The sequence below is a fragment of the Colletes gigas genome, unplaced genomic scaffold (genome assembly GCF_013123115.1).
Source record: "Colletes gigas isolate AHSC1104 unplaced genomic scaffold, ASM1312311v1 Colletes_gigas_Sc00002, whole genome shotgun sequence".
In the NCBI taxonomy this organism is placed as follows: Eukaryota; Metazoa; Arthropoda; class Insecta; order Hymenoptera; family Colletidae; genus Colletes; species Colletes gigas.
In genome coordinates, this window is record NW_025106631.1 from 12194276 (window position 1) to 12214709 (window position 20434).

A 20434-nucleotide genomic window follows, 5' to 3' on the forward strand; every position below is an offset into this window, starting at 1 on the left:
CCATAACTCCTACAATAGTAAAGGTATCTCATTGAAATTTTTTTCTAAAGCAGAGCCCATGGGTACCTACAAAAAAGTATTACACAACTTTTCTGTGGAGCGTGAAACAAATTTTTAAGAAAAATCGAGTAGGTGCCTAAATTCGGCGAAAAAAAAAAATTTCAAATCGTTTTGGAAAAATTATTTTCGGTTATGGGGATCAATTACGATCATTTTTGGTGAATAGACATATTCTCGAAATCCTACCCACTTTCGAGAAAAAAATTTTAGATGGTGTGAAATTTTTCGACAAAATAAAAAAATTTTTTAATCGTTCTAGAAAAATTATTTTTGGTTACGGGGGTCAATTACAATAATTTTTGGTGAATACACCTGCCCCCGAAATCCTACCCACGTTCTAGAAAAAAATTCAGTACGGGCGAAACTTTAAACGTTAATAACTTTTTAACGAAGCCTCCATCAACAAATTAGTATTCTTAATTTTCGTTTTATTTTGGCTTCTAGAATCTCCCATTAAAATTTTTCCCAGGGGTGCCCGAACACCCTGTATACATGGGGCAAGTCGCGAGAAATCGGACTCTGAAATATTTCCGTTATTTACCATTGTATTAAAATGTTCTGAAAACAAAGTTTCACTATTTGAAAAGATGCATATTATAGTAGGAAAAAATTTCAAGGTCATCCCTCATTTCATGTATTTTTTATTATAGTACATTGTAGTCAACGTCAATACAAATTCGTTTACTTATCATACTATGACCTTGAAATGATCTTGGACTGAGAGATTTAAATTTAGTTAACGAAAGTATTATTGTGCAAATTACTTTATTTGAATCAAATGAAAGATTCAAAATAGTAAGGCTTCGGACTTAACATTTTTGTCGCATTCTGCATTTTAAAAGATGGTTACCTACGATTAAAGAATCGATCTCTGTACAAGGGAGCTGCTTGTTTAAAGTACGAATAATTTGCGACTATAAATGACAATCAAATGCATCTTTTCTTCCTTTCATTAAGACATGGTTAAACATAGATACAACAACACTGATACATTGTCTTGATAATTCCATAGCAGTAACAGATGTACGTGTTTATAATCTGTTGATAATCGTGTTTGTGGACACTTAGAAATAACCTTTTATTACTACTAATAATATCAAACGTGCCATAGCTGCGACTGTATTCACAATTTAGAATGCCAGCTACACTGCACTATAATAGAAAATATGATTCCATTAAAAATCATTCAAGCATAACCTTGAAATCGAGTAAAAAAAATTCTTTTAATGAATTTTTTGCTATCATTATATACATTATTTCAAACAGTGAAACTTTGTTTTCAGAACTTTTTTAATATAACGATAATTAGTAAAAATATCTGGGGGTCTTGTTTCTCGTGATTCACCCTATGCGTACAGGGTGTTTCACTTAAATATCTTCTCCAACTGTGATGATACGGAAAATATTTTATGTACAATGTAAATGGTATGAAAATATCAATACGTTGCAAACAATAGTTTTTCAAGATCATTTTTCAGATTGTTTAAGGCCATTGATATTTTTTTTTTAACACGTTTAGATATGTACAGGATGTCATGAATCGATTCTATACCTTTAGGTTGATGGAAATTGATGTAATGAAAGATGCTGCAAAATTGACTTTGACCAAGTCAAATATGACTATCAAAGTCGAGTCAAATATGACTATCATTTTCATATTTACTGATGAACGTATAATATCTATCATCATTGTTATTGAATTGGTTTTGTCTATAATCGTCTGTTGCTTCATCAGTAGCACGAAAGATTTCATGTACATTCTTGTATCTACATCGAACCTTAATTAACTATTACCAATAATAGACTGAAACATTATTTATATGATATCTGATTTTTAAATGTAAATATAGCCAGTTCAGTCACAATAATGATGGATATTATACATTCATCAGTAAATATGGAAATGATAATGCAGACTCGATTTTGATGGTCAAATTTGACCTTAAAATATGAATAAATTAAGTTTACAAATTGCTGAAACTTATTATTATTATTTTTTCCTTTTCGCGGGAACGGTTGAGTTGCAACCCATGGTTTTTTTAGGACCTTTTATCCTTGCGACGAGTAGAATACAATGTAATAAACAAAATTTTTGAGTTTGAAAATCTCTGTTAAGGTCAATTTTGCGGTATCTGTCCGTATGTGAAACGTATAATTTAATGACACAATTTGAAATGACATTTATTAAAGACAAAGACGATGTCCAAGAACCAGTAAATGCAAATAAATATGTCTACAATTAGGTATCTGTAGGAAATTTCATCATGGATATATTAGTATTTGTTACGAATTTTGTTTGAATTGTCATGACAGATAAATGTTCGAAATGGTGCCTATCCGCAATAATACAATTTCTAAAATGTAAAAGAAGGAACTGTCCGACACTTTCGAATGTTTGTCGTAAACCTTAATCCCTTTTGCCATAAAACAGAATTATATCAATTGGTAAATTTGTCGATATTTATTGAAAATAATAAGATCTCGAATGAGAAATATTTTTCGTTGCATTTTAATTTTCGAAGTCATTTTAAGGTTATATAATGCATATAATTGAACGTATTTTTAACTCTGCAACGCGATGCAACAGAAAAATTATATGCAAAAGAAAGAACATTGATGATTTCGAAAAAATCCCAAAGAAAGTGACTTTGGAAAAAAGATTTTTTTGCAACATGCAGACCTCTTGATACTATTTAAACTACATACAAAATATTTTTTTGTATCAGCACAAATAGAGGAGATATTTCGATGGAACTCTTTGTATGTGTACAGAGAGTATTCGCGCAGGGTGCCGAGCTTATATGTGAAAATTAGTTCGAGGCTTCGTTTTCCGAAATATTGTATATTGCAAATTTATAAAGTACGCGTGCAATAAAGTACGATGTAGACTTGAACGCAAATAGAAAAAGAAACTAATGGTCAGACGTGTCACACGTTTCGAATAATAATGATAATGATATGTTCTTTTTCACAAGAACTTTATTTTGCCTTGATCCCTGCACTTTGATTTTCACTTTGATTCCCGCGTTTGTTTATTTAGGAAAAATAATATCGTATATCGAACGTCCAACCGATACCAGTGTCGATGTCTGCACACGTGTGTCCGATAAATTTTCAAATTCAATTATCTCGAAAATGAAGGCTCAAATGAAAAAATGTTGTTCATTCTTTTTCAACTTAAGGCACGTCTGGGCTGATGGATAATTGTCCGCAAACTGTCTGCAAACTGTCCGCAGATTGTTTGATAACAATTTAACTAGGAATTGCCAAAGAGGGTCTGCGAACAATTATCTCTCAATCTGGACGGATCTAGAACAAACTGCAGATCACTATTTGTTCGTAAACAGTTTCTAGATTTCGGTTTTATCCATTGCATATAAAAGGTGTTCGGCCACCCCTGGGAAAAGTTTTAATGGGAGATTTTAAAGGGCAAAATAAGACGAAAATTGAGAATATCAATTTCTGAATTGAGACTTCGCTAAAAAGTTATTAAAAAATTAAATTAAAAAATTTTAAATCACTCACGGAAAAATTACAATCATTTTTGGTGGATAGACATATCCCCGAAATTCTACTCACTTTCGAGAAAAAATTCGAGAATGTATGAAATTTTACGACAAAATTTAAAAATTTCAAATCGTTCTAAAAAAATTATTTTTGGATGCAGAGGTAAATTACAATCATTTTTGGCGAATAAACATACCCCCGAAATCCTACGTACTTTCGAAAAAAAATTCTTTACCGAAAATATACTGTGTGACCGGAAATGTTTCTATAACTTTTTAACGAAGCCTCAATCAACAAATTAGTATCCTTAAATTTCGTCTTATTTTGGCCTCTAGAACTCCCATTAAAATCTTTCCCAGGGGTGGCCGAAAACCCTATATGTCGCTTATTCATGAACAGTACTCGCGGACAATTGTTTGTCAATCTGGCCTTTATCTTTGCATGTAGAATCACCCTCTGCCCGATTGTACTACTCGTCCCACCACACCCTGTATATGCATATGTGTGTGTGTGTGTGTGTGTATGTATATATATATTTAATATGCAAATACACACGTACACACATACACATATTTTTTAAAGACGGGGGATATCTATATTCGTGATCTAGTATTCCAGCGTACGTAATCTTCGTTGTTTTGGATATTTGATTTAAACAATGAATGTGAGAAGGAGTAATGCGAAAAATTGCTCTTTTTTGTCGGAGCTTTAATGAAAACTGACAGTGAATTTTTTTTTTTTTACTATAAATATGAAAGTTTGTGTAATATATATGGGATGTACAGGTACCTGAAATCTTTGGGAGGATTCAGCGTGACAAGGGACAGGACAATTCAGGTATTCGACAATTTGTAACGTCTTAAAATACCTGAGAATCAGAAATTTTCGGGTACTCGAATCTTATATCAAGGGAAGGATGATTTTACAATCGGATTTTACTAAAAGTGTGGAAGTACATGAAAATTTGTAACATTCGAGTAGCAAAGCATCATGTTTAGTGGGAACTCGAAATCAAAGCCAAGGGAGATAGCACTCGGGTACCTATATGTTAGGAAGTTTTAGGTACTCAAGTCGATCTGCATATCCGTAAAATCTGATTATAAAATCAGCCGATACTTGACATAAGATTCGGGTATTTGAATGTTACAAATTTTCATGTATCCAACTTGAATCGATTCGTTTTCATGTTCCGATCCGAGCTCGATAAAAATACCAGAGCCCGAATTGTCGGGTACCCGTGCACCCCTAATAATATTAACGTTAGGAATAGATATTAAAAGTTTTCTGTACCGAATTATGCAGTTTGTTCTGTTGAATATTTTAAAAATTAAAAATTCATTGATTTTTGTGAGGTAAGATTAATTTTTTAATATTGAACAATGCAGCGTTATTAGTTACTATATCGCGACGGAATTGTAAAATGAATGCAATTAATTGTATTCTTAATCGAATATGAATCAAAACGTATATTATTATAAGATTTAACAATATTATGATTTCGTCATTTACTTTATTAAAATGACAGAAATTATAATATGATCGTACAAAGAAAATATTATTCTAAATGCAAAACTCTGTATAATTGTAATATATCGATTTTATGTTTTATTCATCGTTGCTATACATGATGAATTAAGGATTTGTTAAGGATTAAACTATAAATAAAATGAAGTAATGTCATCCATTGTGTGGTTATGTGATTTTATAAAATAGTACGATATATGTATTGTTTTGTAAAAATAATTTTCATCTATCGAGGATAAACATAATTATGTACTATAATAAATCAAAAGTCGTGTATACATAACTTTGTATGAAACTTAATTATTATTTCAGAAATAATACTTCTTAGCTATGCTGATTTCAACATTATCTTATGCCTCGCTTGCAAATATTATAATAACTTTTGTTTAACTAATGAAGAAATCATATTAATTCTCCTCTAAAAGAAATACCTTATTAAATTTTCATCACTCTCTTATAAATGTCCTTTTCTAATAAGAAACTGTAACACTCTTTGTCCATGTAATACTTTATTTTAACATTTAACACGAAAAAGTAATATATTTTTTTATTCTGTTAAAAAGAAGAAAACAATATATATATTTTTGTATTTACAGATTTATATGTATATAGATAAATTCTATCAAACATTTGTTTATTTTTCATTTAGTTACATTATGTTTTTCTCCTTAGTTTTTTGTTTACTTGCGCAAAGTATTTGTCATGAATATGTTTCTGTACGAATACAGTAAAGTAATGTATTTTTATTTGTATTAGAAAAACGGATTATTTTTATCGGCAAATTTTTTTTTAACGTATATTTTCTTGAAACCTAATTTAACATAATTTTTGATCAATTATACTATTTAATTACGTAGACAAAATTAAAATAAAAAATTTTACCATAATAATCTAAACAATATTTATACCATTGTTCTCTATAAGATAACAGTGTTATATATAAAAATGTAATATTTTTTCGGGTTTTAAATATAATTTGCTTTCAACTAGCATTGTTAATGATTTTTGGCATTTGTAATATCTTTTTCATAATACATAAAAAGAAGAGAAAAAAGAAAACTTATAATAGAAATGAAAATTTTGCTTTACTGTGCTAGAATATTAGTTATAACTTACAATAGAAATGTAACGTATAGTTATTAAAAATTGTTGAAGACACGGAAACATACAGTACAAAATTATCGATATGGTTTTTGTAGCACAAAGTAAGACAATAAATATGGACGATGAAGAAACGGAAGTGAAGAAAGAGGTAAATAGAAATGAAGATGCGGAAGTGGAAGAAAGGAGATACGCTGAAGAATATAACAACAATTTATATGATTTTAATGATGATGGAATCGACGAACTTGAAGAATTGAAAATGCATCTTGAACCACAATATCAACGTTACGCTAATTGGCGAATTTAAAAATAAACCTACTCCTCGATTGTTAATACTGGGTAGTATTTATGTAAATTATAGGCAATTCAATTTACAGAATTGTTCCTACAAAGTTTGTTTCATTAACGAACAAAAAATATAGATAAATCTTACGAATTATCTTATTTATTTGTTGACAATGTGGTCTATTTATTTTGATTGCCCCGATAAATCTTCATACGAAAGAAAAACGTATGAAATTCAATAGGAAATTGAAATTCGTTTTAAAATTTCAATGCCCATTCTTTTTTTAACAGAAATTGGAAGGGCATAACTAATTTAATCATGATTCCTATTACCAAATTTGGAAACAAAGTACGTTTGTAATTTATGGTAGTCAGCAGGAAGGGTAGAAAAACGGCATAAGATATGTTCTTATACAGGGTGTCCGTTTAAAAAGTTACAATGCTTTTTTTATTTCTTAAGTATTGTGATATTCGAAGGTCAACTTTGGTTTTTTGAAAATAAAAATTTATATTTTTATTTACAGATTCATTTTCTATATCCATATATGGGTGACAATACTTTTCATTATGGGACTAAAAAATTTAATTCTCAAATGAAATGTTAAAGAAAATAAATTTGTATTAATGAATTGTAGTCAGGTTACAAAAATAAGTATTAAGGTAAAAAAACCCGCACTAATTAGAAGAAAATTTGCGTCCTGGTTAAACTTGATAGTTTTCAGATATATTGTAAAATACCGTTTCTTTAAGTGAATCGAGTTGCTATTGCGAAGGCTATACAGCAAATGAATGTCTCAATTGTGTGTTGATTACGAAATACTCGTCAATACGGCCATCGATTGTACTAATTATCTTTTCAGTTATCGATAATTGAGCAACTTTTTATTCCACAATTGGCAACATTATTAGTGCCGGTATTGTGGTTTCCACAACTCGCTTCTCCATGTTGGAATCTCAATTTTCTGCGTTGTCCATCGGCTCTCATTCCTATGACAACTTCGTTAGTCTCGTCTGCTGCAAAGAATTCGTCAATAGATCTGCAATTATAAATTTCGTTGGACGATAATTAGTAACGATTTTACTACATTTCACTAAGTGCCGGACAAAATGAAGTTTTCTATCTATGTGTTTTGTCCTTTTATTAAATTTCTGATTTTGCGTTAGTCTTATGCAGCTTTGATTGCTTCGTGTATGGTGATTGGGTATTTAATTTCCTCTTCGAGATCTTCCATCAATTTAGTTACTCACAGAATCTCTTGATAACGTTCACTCAAGGATATATACTCTGCTTCCGGTGTTGATGTGGGGCTACAAATTACTCTTCTTTCCTACATGTCTAACTAATTGGACTATTACTGTATTTCATAATGTAGTCGCTATAGACTTTGTTTGTTCACAATTCCGCCCAGTTCGTGATGACGTATCCCATTAGATTGTTTGTCTATTCTTCGTTGCTTCCTAATTTCAATTTGTATCCGATCGTTTTCTTTAAATACTTTACTATTGCCCTGGCTTTCAATGAGTCGGTATTGCTCGGGTTGTTCATCGTTTATTTCGGCTTAACATTACCAAATGCATTTACATATATCCAATCTTGATGTGGGAATGTATAATACAGACTGCCAATTATTCTCTGAAATTCTTGTTGCTTTCGAGCGTGATTCGTCGTTCTGTGGCGACTTGCTGTATAGAGAAAGTGAGTAAGCGAGATAGCAGGAGGAAAGTAAAGAGAGGAAAAAGGAGAGGGGACCGTTTCGTCCTCAACATCCAAGTGGAGAACTCTCATCAGTAAGGTAATCCCAGGAGACCTTACCTTAGACGGGACATTCAATCAGGTCGGTCGAAGAGTGTATATACAGGGTGTTCGGCCACCCCTGGGAAAAATTTTAATGGGGGATTCTAGAGGCCAAAATAAGACGAAAATCAGGAATACTAATTTGTTGATGGAGGCTTCGTGAAAAAGTTATTAACAATTAAATTCAAAAATTTCAAATCGTTCTGGAAAAATTATTTTCGGTTGCGGGGGTCAATTACAATCATTTTTGGTGAATAGATATACCTCCGAAATCCTACCCACTTTCTAGAAAAAAATTCGAGAAGGTGTGAAATTTTATGACGAAAAAAAAATTTCAAATCGTTCTGGAAAAATTATTTTCGATTGCGGGGGTCAATTACAATCATTTTTGGTGGATAGACATACCCCCGAAATCGTGCGCATTTTCAAGAAAACAATTCAGTACGGGTGGAATTTTAAACGTTAATAACTTTTTAACGAAGCCTCCATAAACAAATTGGTATTCTTGATTTTCGTCTTATTTTGGACTCTAGAATCCCCCATTAAAAATTTTCCCAGGGGTGGCCGAACACTCTGTATAGGAATAGGTGGATTTGTCGAGTGCTCGTGAGAAAGGTACAGATTGAACGTATCCCTCTGCTGGCGAGTGCAGGAGGTATCGCTACAGTTAAATTTTCGTATCCTGAAACTAGCGGAATGTCGGATTCCTTTTCACTGTCAAGTTCACATGTGCTTATAATATTTTTAATGTGTTTTGTTGATGTATGTAGCGCGTCGTAATATTGTATAATTCTGTCAATTCTTTTCCAATATTCATTATTTCGTCTTGGTTATTTGTAACAATTTGTCTCTTCCAGCGATGATTAGTAATGTTCTCAAAGTTACTTGACAGGTGTAAAACCTTCACAGTATTATAATTAATACCAAAAATCTAGATCTAACCCAGATCTACTATTACCTGGCTTTGTAACAAATCAGCCTTCCTTTTTCATTCTTTTTTGTCTTCAAAACCTATTTACAAACGCTTCGTCAATTGACTTTAATTCCTGACCGTGAATCTTGCACGCCGTTATTTTTCCTCTCCGATCTTTCGTACGTCGTTTCACTAGTCTCACTTGACACCTGTCTCTATTCCTCGTTCCTTTGGTTCTTCTTCCCTTTTTTCTTCTTCTTTTGCTATTTTATCAGTTTCTAATTCTGCATTATTATATTGTAATAACTCATTTTACTTCAGCAGTTTTCTTGTTTGTACTGTTTTTTATGTTTAGAAATCGAAACGCCTTAGATTTTTCATTTACTCCAACGAAATATAATGTCTGAGTTCTATCAGGAATTATGTCAGGATTTTAATCATAGCGCGTAAATGTCCTGTAATACTGATTTCTTCCAGTTCCATGCTTCACAACGCATGATTTGACTCTTCCTATATGACAGCCTATTAGGCAGTCCTGTAGGCAGTTTGCTGTTATAACCGCCTCTCCCTAATATTTTTTGTCCAAACTTGCGTCAGTCAGCGTGCACCTTGTCATCTCCAAGAGGTATCTGTTTTTCCTCTCTGCCTTGCCATTTTGCTGATGACTGTACAGAGCTGTGAATTCATTTTCGATTCCTTTCTTATTTAGATAATCTAACAATTTATGATTTATGTATTCTTTTCCGCGATTTGATCGTATTATTTTAGGTTTTTTTATTGAACTTGTTTTTCTCTCTTCCACATATACTTTTGTATTTTGGCTTACTTCCGATTTATTCCACATTAGGTTTAACTGAGTGTATCTACTATAGTCGTCAATTATATATATTAAGAGTATAATATTTTTTACCTCTTGGAGTGATTGATTCCATAGGACCATATACGTCCGTATGAATCAGTTTCAAAATTTTCTTCGTTTGACTGTTTGATTCCTTAGGGAACGGTTTCCTGTACATTTTTCCTTTTATGTAAATCTCGCATATTTCCTTAACTTCGCATTTCTCTATGGTTATGATCTTCTGCCATATTTTTCTTTACTAGTTTCCATATGGCGTCAGGCCCCTGTGTTCGAGTTTCATATGTTATTCATGAATTATTATTCTGTCCTCTACCGTCAGTATTGTCACGTTTCTCGTGTTCGGTTTTCAGCTTATATAAGTGCTTTGTATAATTGGCCATTGCTATTATTTCTTAAATTAGCGTTCTATTATTTTCTTAACTGACAACAAGTTTTCAAACAACTATGGTACATATAGCACATTTTTCAGAGTGTCATTTATCGAATAATTTTTTTAAAAGAAATATCGTATTTAACAACATCGTTCTTCGGTGATAATTCTTTAACATTTGCCATGTTTCTTTTGCAGTTTTGACCTTTCGAATATGTACCAATTGGTCGTCGTTTTTCGTTCTTGCCTGTCCATCCATTTTCGTCTAGTCTTCACTGGGTTGTTCTAGCTTGATTTCACTCACCATTTTCCACAGACCTTTCTTCATAAGTAATAATTTCCGTTGTTTAATTTGGTGATTGAAAAAGATTATCTTTACATCGTCTTGTACAATAGCTTTCTTCAGAGATGTTAAGATACCGTTATCTCCGAGATCAGAGTCGTAAGTCCAGGTATAACAATTCCAGCACTACTCTTCCAATAATTCCAAAAAACAATCTCCATGCCTTAGCCGGGTATGAAATGAGGCGTTCTAGTCTGTCATACAAGAGATTCCTATTGCTAAGTGCAGCTACGATAAATACTACTATCTCTGTTGTCACGAATGCTTATTGCACTAGGAATTGGAAAGAACACACTTACATGTTGAATTGATGCTAGTAGAATTGTTATGGCTAAGGTAGCTCCTAAGACTTCTTGTTAAATTTCATTAAATCGTATAATTTTGTCTGGTTTCATTCTCGCAACTTTTTCCATAACTAGACTCCAAAATGGTATCTCGCGAACTAACAACAAATTGGTATAGACTCTCTATTGAAAAGAGTCTCCTCCTGATAGTTTACATTCGCAATACATACTTATCGACAAATGTCTCTTTGCTGCCACAACAATCTGTGAATATCCAAGAATTCCGACATTCATACATAACCGCACCTATGTTAAATTTGCTATGATGCCTGTAGATTATTAAGTTCGTAATATGTTTTGTTCTCCATTTGAGAGTGTCCAGTATACAGATAGTGTCCCACAAAAGATTCGAATAAGGGGTAAGCCAACACATACATTTAGGCTGATTGGTCATGGACTCGTACACTTCAGAAATGTGTAAAGCAACTTAGACTACATGACAAGTTACCTTTCATAGCAGAAACAGCATATTCTCCATTGCCAGATCCGCCAAACTGCCTATACGACTAATACAAGCTTTGGCCTTCCTACATTGTCTATTGCTGAAATCATATCTATAGTTTGGAAAAGGTTTAAAAAAAAAATATGTTTGCAAATAATGTCCGTAAATCTAGTGTTAATATTTCGTTCGGGGTCTTTTTCTTTTAAAATATGTTCGATAGATAAGAACATTGAACTTTTTCAATAATTTATATAATACTTGATCTTTATTCAATGGTATGTTATTAATGTGTGATATAAATATTTATTTATTTCTTTTCTCTCGTGCCTTCGACTCTTGTAAGTACTCTAAAAAGTTCTTTATTACGTTTAGGTCAAGCGATCTCATCGAACGTTGTTTTGTTAGCAAAGTACTCTTTCCTATATTTTGCAGCATGCTCATCAACATCATTTTCTTTAAATATATTTAAAGAAAACACCTGAAAATTTACTTAGTATACTTTTTCATTTGCTCGTTGATTAATTTTGTACAATAAATGATAATATTTATTTTAAAATTTGTTATATAGATCTTCGATCTAATTACTTAGATTAAATTTTGTTTTGCGTGTTAAAAGAACGTTTCTTCACTTTCTTTCATTGAATATTCGACTAAAAATTGATAGTTCTATCTGTGAGGAAGTATGACCCGTTAATGTGTTAGACCTTCTAGAAAAACATTCAACAAAACAAACGGGAACTGGGCCCATAACATGCTACTTTAAGTAAATTAAGTTGCTCATGCAAAGGCTATGCAACAATTGTCTGTCGATTACGAACTATTCGCCAATACGATCATCGATTTGACCAATTATCATCTCAATTATCGATAATAGAGCAGCGTCGGTATTGTAGTTTTTGCAACAAATACGATGTGCTGAACAAGAATATGTTACTCCTAAAGCTGTCTGATAAATAGTTACTTAAATAGAGCCAGTCAAAGGTGGTGCGCACGGGCCCGTTGCCTACTTTTAAGAGGTCGAGTTTTACAATACTGTAGGTTGCCAGAGTCTCTTAAATAAAATAAAACACAAATATCCATCCAAACAGTAAATAATTCTCGATTGGTAACTAAAGCCAGATGGATAGTTATAATACTTAAATTTTCTGGTAGAATAATTATAATGCCTTATCTACAGCATCTTGGTAATTTGTACAACATTGCAGGTGCCTCAGTTAACAAATTTTACACTCCAATTTTAATGGTAGGAGGAAATGCAGAAATAGCACAAGAATTACTTGAAAAATCTCGCGAAGTTATTGTCCAAGCACAGGTTGAATCTGAAAGACTTTATTACAAAAATACTTCATGGATTCATTCAATAGATGAAAAACTAACTGATTTGCTTCCCCTACAGTACGCTGAAATATTTGCGTGATTTAATTATAGGAACGTTTCAGATTCGTCTTGCGCTATCGTATACAGGGTGTTCGGCCACCCCTAGGAAAAATTTTAATGGGAGTTCTAAAGACCAAAACGATGTATAAGACGAAAATCAAGAATATCAATTTCTGGATTGAGGCTTCGTTAAAAAGTTATTAAAAAATTTCAATTCATTCTGGAAAAATTATTTTTGGTCAATAGACATATGCCAGAAATCCTACTCAGTTTTGAGAAAAAAATTACTTACCGTATATATAATTTCATGCCAGACATGTCTGCTCCTCGAAATTTCATTCGTATCTTTAAAACGTCATAACTTCTGAACGGATTGGAGGATTTTTATATTTCAAAATGCAAACTACGCGTATTTTGATGCAGAATATGTAGAAATTCTAAAAATATTTGAAAAGTGTGAAAACCCCCATAAAAAAGGTTCAATTTTCAAATGGCCATAACTGCTACAATAGAGAATATATTTCAATGAAACTTTTTTCTGTCGTAGAGCTCATGGGTAACTCCAAAAAAGTATTCGACAACTTTCCTGTAGAGCGTCAAACAAATTTTTAAGAAAAATCGATAGGTGCCTAAATTTTTCGACGAAAAAAAAATTTCAAATCGTTCTGGAAAAATTATTTTCGGCTGCGGGGGTCAATTACAATCATTTTTGGCGATAGACATAACCCCGATATCCTATGCATTTTGGAGAAAAAAATTCGAGGTGTGAAATTTTTCGATAAAATTAAAAAAATGCAAATCGTTCTGGAAAAATTATTTTCAGTTGCGGGGGTCAATTACAATTGTTTTTGGTGAATAGACATACCCTCGAAATCCTGTGCATTTTAGGTATTCTTGATTTTCGTCTTGTTTTGGCCTCTAGAATCTCCCATTAAAATATTTCCCAGGGGTGGCCGAACACTCTGTATAAGAGACAAAATGCAATACGAAGAAAATGAAGTATTCCAATTAGATTCACTCTTTACTGAACTTGGATTTATGGGGGTACAAATTTTCTCTCGTTTTCGAAACAGCACAAGACATAAAATTTCAAATCTAGATGAAATGAATAATAATAACGATGCTATACTGAGCTATAGTATTTAGGTGATGCAAAGTATCAGGATAATGTGTACTATCCTTCTTTAGCATTGCAGAACAAGCAAATACAGCAAATTAGTACCCTTTTTGTTATTGTTTGTCTGAAGAGATCGGTTTTTTTACTACCGTATTGTTGAACTCTACCGCTTAAAGTGGACAGAGGATCCATGCGCGCTGTTCGATCGCACCACCTGTGGCTCAATTTAAATAACCATTTATCAGACAGCTTTGGAAGTAACATACAGTAATCCCCCTATAACACGGTAGATTGGTTCTGCATTATACGAAAACTCTTGTATGACCCCGTATAACGCGTTATGTACAAATGATTCACGTTTAACTTTTCTCGTTAAAGGGGGTTTAAATCGAATATTAAGGAAAATCTATGTTATGAACGAAATATGTGCGTCTTATTAAAATCAAACTAAGAACATTTTAAATAAAAAACTTATACATATGTAACTAAAAAACAGAGAACGCGAAATTGATTGTGAACTGTACAAATCATTATAAATTTCACAGTACAGAAATATAACGTGGGAAACCCCCGCATTATATGGGGGAAAACACGTGTTATACGGGGGACATGAAATTATTCTTAGTGTTCTTATTTAGCACATTGTATTCTATAATTATATCCGAAAACCATCAAATTTAACCGGAACCCAAATTTCCCTCTAACTAGTGCGAGGTCCTTTGAAGTTATGTAATTTACAAATTGTCTAATAACAAAATTTCGGTGTCACAGAAGATATTACTGTGTCAGTCTGACGTATAATGAATCACTATTCAAGCTGACAAACGCTTAAGAAATAAAAGGAAAAAAAAACAAATAAGCTTCTTTCGAAATGTTTCGAACGAACATCCTGCACGTATCTATGGGTATTATTACAAATTTTAGTAAATAATTGATTCTAGTCTAACAGAATAAGTGATCCTCTCAAATCGTACTGCGAACTAAAAATATTCGATGGTTTGAAAATTGGATGAATATTTCACATTTAGTACCGTACTTCAAAATCGTAATTATTTAAATGAGTACTAATTGGGTAAATTTAACTATCGATGTACATTGTTAATGGCGCAAAATTGTACCTAATTTGGACACAAATGTTTCCAATAACCACGTGTGCATAGGTGCCTGTGCACGTAATTAAACACATACACGTACATACAAACAAATCTATGCATATATGCACATAAATATGCGCGCATGTTCGTATGTCTATGTAATCGCGCGTATATGTCTATATGCAATTAGTGTATATATGTGTGCGCGCGTGTGTGTAAATATATGCACATATTATATATATATCATAAGAACTATTGTCTGCGAGACAAGTTAAAATCTATATAACGATGAATAACGAACGACATTAACTAAAACTGTTGTTTTAAACATCAGAATTGTTATTTATTACTTGCGAATGATTTTTAAATTGTTGTAATATATTTTTATTACACGTATACAGGGCGCGGCAAGGAACGGTTAATTTATTTGTAAGTGATTATTTTTAAGCTTGAGTCTTTGTTACTTGAAAATGCAAAGTTGTTATATATATATCGTGCATGTACAAAGTTTCTTTCTCACTGCAAACGTGTTATACAGAATATTGCAGAATCATTGTTAGAACGAAGAGGAACAAAACTGAGTTTGAGCGTAATTACGCATTCGATTTACAATTTTTCTTTTCTTTTATATGTCGTTAGATGATGTTTAAAATAATATAATTCTGTTTCGTTTTAAACGTTGTCATTATTTGTAAATCTGTGACGGAAGTGACGGTGAAACGGTTGAGCAATTCGTAGAACACTGTTTTGTTTCCTTTGTGTTTAACATCGTAAACTGTGTTTCGTTCGCGTAGCGTTAAAAAAAAATTTGTTTGTTGTATAATAGTCGATGAGATGTAAACATAGCTAATACAGAAGTCAAAAAGTATTGTTTTATAATAGCAATAAATGTAAAGCAGTTGACGGGATTCGTGATTTCTTGATTTTATATCATTGTAATATTTATGAAATTTATTATGGTTCCCGTAAGCTTTTAAGAACGGTTGCACTCAATTGTGCGTATATAATTTATTGGGAGCTGCTGATATTCTCATGACTACAGTGACTATTGTAAATTTGAATGTTATTATTAACCTACGAATACTATTAAATTGGCTGCTGTAATATAACTTATAAAATATATATGTATTGTGCATATGTACGGGTGCGTGCGACGTTTAAACTTAAGTTTAAATCTATAATATGTAGATACAAAATATATATGGAAACACACAATCTGAAATTATTTGTGTACAACTTGTATATTGAAATGGAATTGAATTTATTAAAAATTTTATCAAATTAGAGGTTAAAAAGAATAAAAGATGGTTTAATTACATGCATTCTACTTCATTAATTCGAGGCCACCAGGCTATGTACCAAAAAGCAAGGGTTCCCAAGACCTATCTGTGTATCATTTCCTAGCAATGATATGGTTATTGACCATACTCAAAGATAAAGAAGATACCTTCAGAACTTACGTGGTAAATTTAAAACACTTGTGGATAATAGTATTACTAACAAAACAATTATGTATGTGCATGGTATAACCAAAATTGTAAACAAGTCTCAGAAAAGTTAAAATAACTGGTTGTAATTTGAATTAACAGGTGTACAACTAGTATTTGCCCATCTGTTTATTATCAAAATATTCGTGGTCTTAGATTTAAATTAAGCGTGTTATATTTGTCTCGTTCCGATAAAGGTGGTGGCCTGCCAGAACATTTTTTTTGCCATAATTTGCCGGGTCTTTCAACAAATTCCATATAACTTCTCGGCTTCTTTTCACAATTTTTGAAATTTAAGAAACATTCAAATTACGACTTTTCAGCTCAATGATCTCTCTAATCTCACTCTCATTTAACTTACAGTGAGTGTAAAAAGTATTCGTACACTAGTCAATTTGAACAAAAACTTTGCAGAACTTTGTTTATTACAAAAGTATGTTGACAAAAACATGCATAAATGTTCTTAGAAATTTCTGGAAAAAATGTCATTAACAACAAATTATTTATTTATATTTATTATGAAAATATTAATAAATTTCCAGAAATTGGCGTGAAATATGCGTGAAATATAAGTATTAATTTTGGGTTTCACAAGTTCAATAAAATTATCGATAACTGTATCTATTTCTCGAGAATTTGCACGTTCTTGGTATGTTACAAATTTTGTTATTTTACGTGACACTATTCCATGCAGTGTTTTAAATTTAAATATCCACGACTTATCTGCTGCAAATGCTGACAAATCAATTTTGGGGAATTCAATTTTGCATTAAAAATGAGTTTTTCAACAAAATTTACACGCAGCTTCATAGACCTCAAGACACGATATAACTTCTATTTCAACTATTTTTTTATATCTTTTGTTGTTTACGACTTATAAGCACGTGCGTAGAAAGGGCGGTTGGGATAAAAGGGTTGATATCTCCCTCAAAGTGCAAAACGGGCACGAACGAATTACATCTGTCTTCTTAGATAGGTCTAATAAATGTTTATGCAAAGGTTTATCAAAATCGGAGTGTATCAGTTTGCGATGTTCCCTTGTAAGTGTAAGTTCCAATTTCAATTGGGAAGATTGGACCATTGCATAAGGCTACATCAGAGGACCAATTGATGATCCACGGTTTGGATGGAAGATCCTGGAATATGGAATATGGAATAATGGAAAGGCCCAGCTGGAACAATGGGACAACGTGGAGTAATTGCATCGTAAGTACCATCCGAATCTTTGCGTTCAATAATTATGTAATTTAATTCTCAAGCTCTAATGTCTGATTCCAAATCCCGATTCTAATTTTTCTAAAAGCAAAAAAAAAAACAATATGTCGATTGAAAATGAGGCTATCTGTACTGAACAAAATCAAACTCTTTCACTAGAATTCTTAATAAAATTAATTCCAAATACCTTTGATGGCGATAGATGTAAATTACGTAGTTTCATCAAAGAAGTAGTAGTCTTTGTGTTTAAGTATCGCGTTAATTCGATGTATTTAAAAGTAGAATACAATTCGTAACCCAGTATTGTTTTTCGTCATACGTAACAGACCATAGAATCTTCGGTTGTCGCGTCCGCTACGCAAAAACAGTACGGGATAGAAAAACCGTCGCTCTCGGGTTTTTTCTAAGCATCACATGATGTTTATCATGTTTGAGCATCTTCTTCAATAAAGACATTTTTTGAAAATATCTCGAGATCTAATAATTTTTTTGCCATGGCACCCTAATCATTTTTTACGTAGAATGAACAGAAGAATCGATCTGTGTAAAAAAAAATATGCATTTCTATTTAAAGAAATTATGCAATTGTTAATTGCACATGCACTGCTGCATCTAAACAAAATTTAAAGGCCTACAGATGTAGTGCTCTTCGAACCATTTATCTTTCTCCTTTGGCATTTTTGCGTAAATGCAATAATAACGGAGTTATGACTTGAAACAATTGCGTGGACCACCCTGTATATTTAACGTCTAGTCTTGTCTCTGTTTCAGAACAGCGTGGCGCAAACCACCGAGCCGACGGCCAAGCGGCCGTGTTTTCCTGCCAGACGCCGGCGAGACGGTTTAAATCGCGTACTTTCGCGTCGTCTGTAACCGTAGTAAGAGTCAGAAACAATAAACTAAAAGAAATTTACCGTCCAGCAATTATTTTTCCAACGTCCTTTCCCTCGTGATCCGGATCCCCGTTAGACGGGGGTCCAATTCCAATTTCAACCACTTCTATTTTACGTAAAAAGTCGAATTACGATTAAAGCAAGAGAACAAATTGTCATTCATTGTAACTTAACATCTTGACCAGAAATATCTGAACTGCTACTAAATTTATATCAAGATAAGAAATGTTTAGATCAAGTGGTCTCATTAACATGGTGACATAGAGGTGGTCACTGATTGTGAGTGTGGCCACCTCTGCGGATACTCGTCACCCCGGCACAAGTCGCAGGGCCGCAGTGGTTGCCCACGTCATATCGATGATGGACGTTCCCTGCGGCCCTACGAACGTGGCTCCGGAGCCTCGATTCAGCAGCCGAAGGTCGTGCTCGGCCACCTAACCCAATAGCGCCTCGCCACGGCGGTTGGCAAGCCAGTCCACCTCGAGACCACCCCCACGCAAGCCCCATACAATAGTGATGCACGATTTATTGGGTGGAAGTCCCGTGAGAACTATCGTGAACTCATGGGACACGGTCCGGTATCCGTGAACATCCTTTAGCACAAACCACTTTTGAACCTATGGCACTTGTGCCCCTCACCTCACATGGATCTGATTAGGCATGGTGCGGCGGGGGTTCTGTCATATTTTATAAGAATTCCTTGTTACCGACTGACGCGCTGGAGGATGATCGCCGTGTGGTTTTAGCCGGCAAGAGTCCGGCACTACCTTGCAGTCAGTCTCTTGATACACGAGTCTTGTCGTGTCCATGAAAATTTCCCCTTGTTATAAAAAAAAAGCTCTTCTTTCCCATTTTCCCTTCTTGTGAGCGCGTTTTAAGTTACGAAAATGAAGCATAGAGAAAAATATTCTCCGTACTTTACAATAAATAAGCAAAAATGCAGATATTGAAAAAAGTATTTTATTTATTTCACGTTCTTCATTACATTACATTCTCCACATGGCAGTTATATTGCAGCGGCATACAATGATTTTAAATTCTTGTTTCTAAATTCATTTCATTATGTATGAGTTTATAATTTTCCATTAGATACTTTTCATCCGTGAGTTTAAGGATACTATTAATTTGGAAGTTATGAGCAAAATTCGAAATTTAATTTTATACTATATCACTAATGACATTATTTGTAATGGAAGTAAACATGCAGGACAAAATATACAAATACGCATAACTAAACAAATTTGATTTAATAATTAAACTAATTCATAATTGTATTTGCAATGATTTCCTATATTATTATTATTTGATAAAATTCATTTATGGGATAAAATTTAGAACCGCAGTGTATGTCTAAATATTCTGCTAAATAACAAATTGAACGATTTAAAATATATTACAAAATTACTTAAATAATCACCATACAATAATCCACTGAAGTAGTCGCAAAAATTTTTATGAAAAATGTGTTTTAAAAAAGTCGTAACTGTAATTTAACATATGCATCTAACTATTGTATAAAGTTTTTAAAATAATGGCTGAGGGTGTCACATACAATAATGAAAATAATGTAGCATTATTCAAACCATTATTTCTGGATGAAAATTTAATTCCAATTATACTTCATAAATATACAATTTAATAAGAGACTTGATATTCTAATTTACATTAATATTTGTGGTATTTATAGGAAATATGTAATATCATG

The 20434-nt window shown here is 32.6% G+C and overlaps 1 protein-coding gene across 4 annotated transcripts in view; it reads left to right on the forward strand.

The window, feature by feature from the left end:
- The window catches only part of LOC122401498, a 71933-nt gene extending 65508 nt beyond the window's left edge, over positions 1-6425 (forward strand). For 2 of the 4 annotated variants that reach the window (XM_043403688.1, XM_043403697.1), the window contains one exon: positions 4353-4469. In XM_043403688.1, the coding sequence (XP_043259623.1) occupies positions 4353-4422 (70 nt within the window). In that variant the 3' untranslated portion in view covers positions 4423-4469. Of the gene's footprint in view, positions 1-4352; positions 4470-6290 lie in introns of those variants that run through there. The other 2 variants (XM_043403670.1, XM_043403679.1) reach the window with 2 other exon arrangements.
- The last annotated feature ends 14009 nt before the right edge of the window (positions 6426-20434 follow it).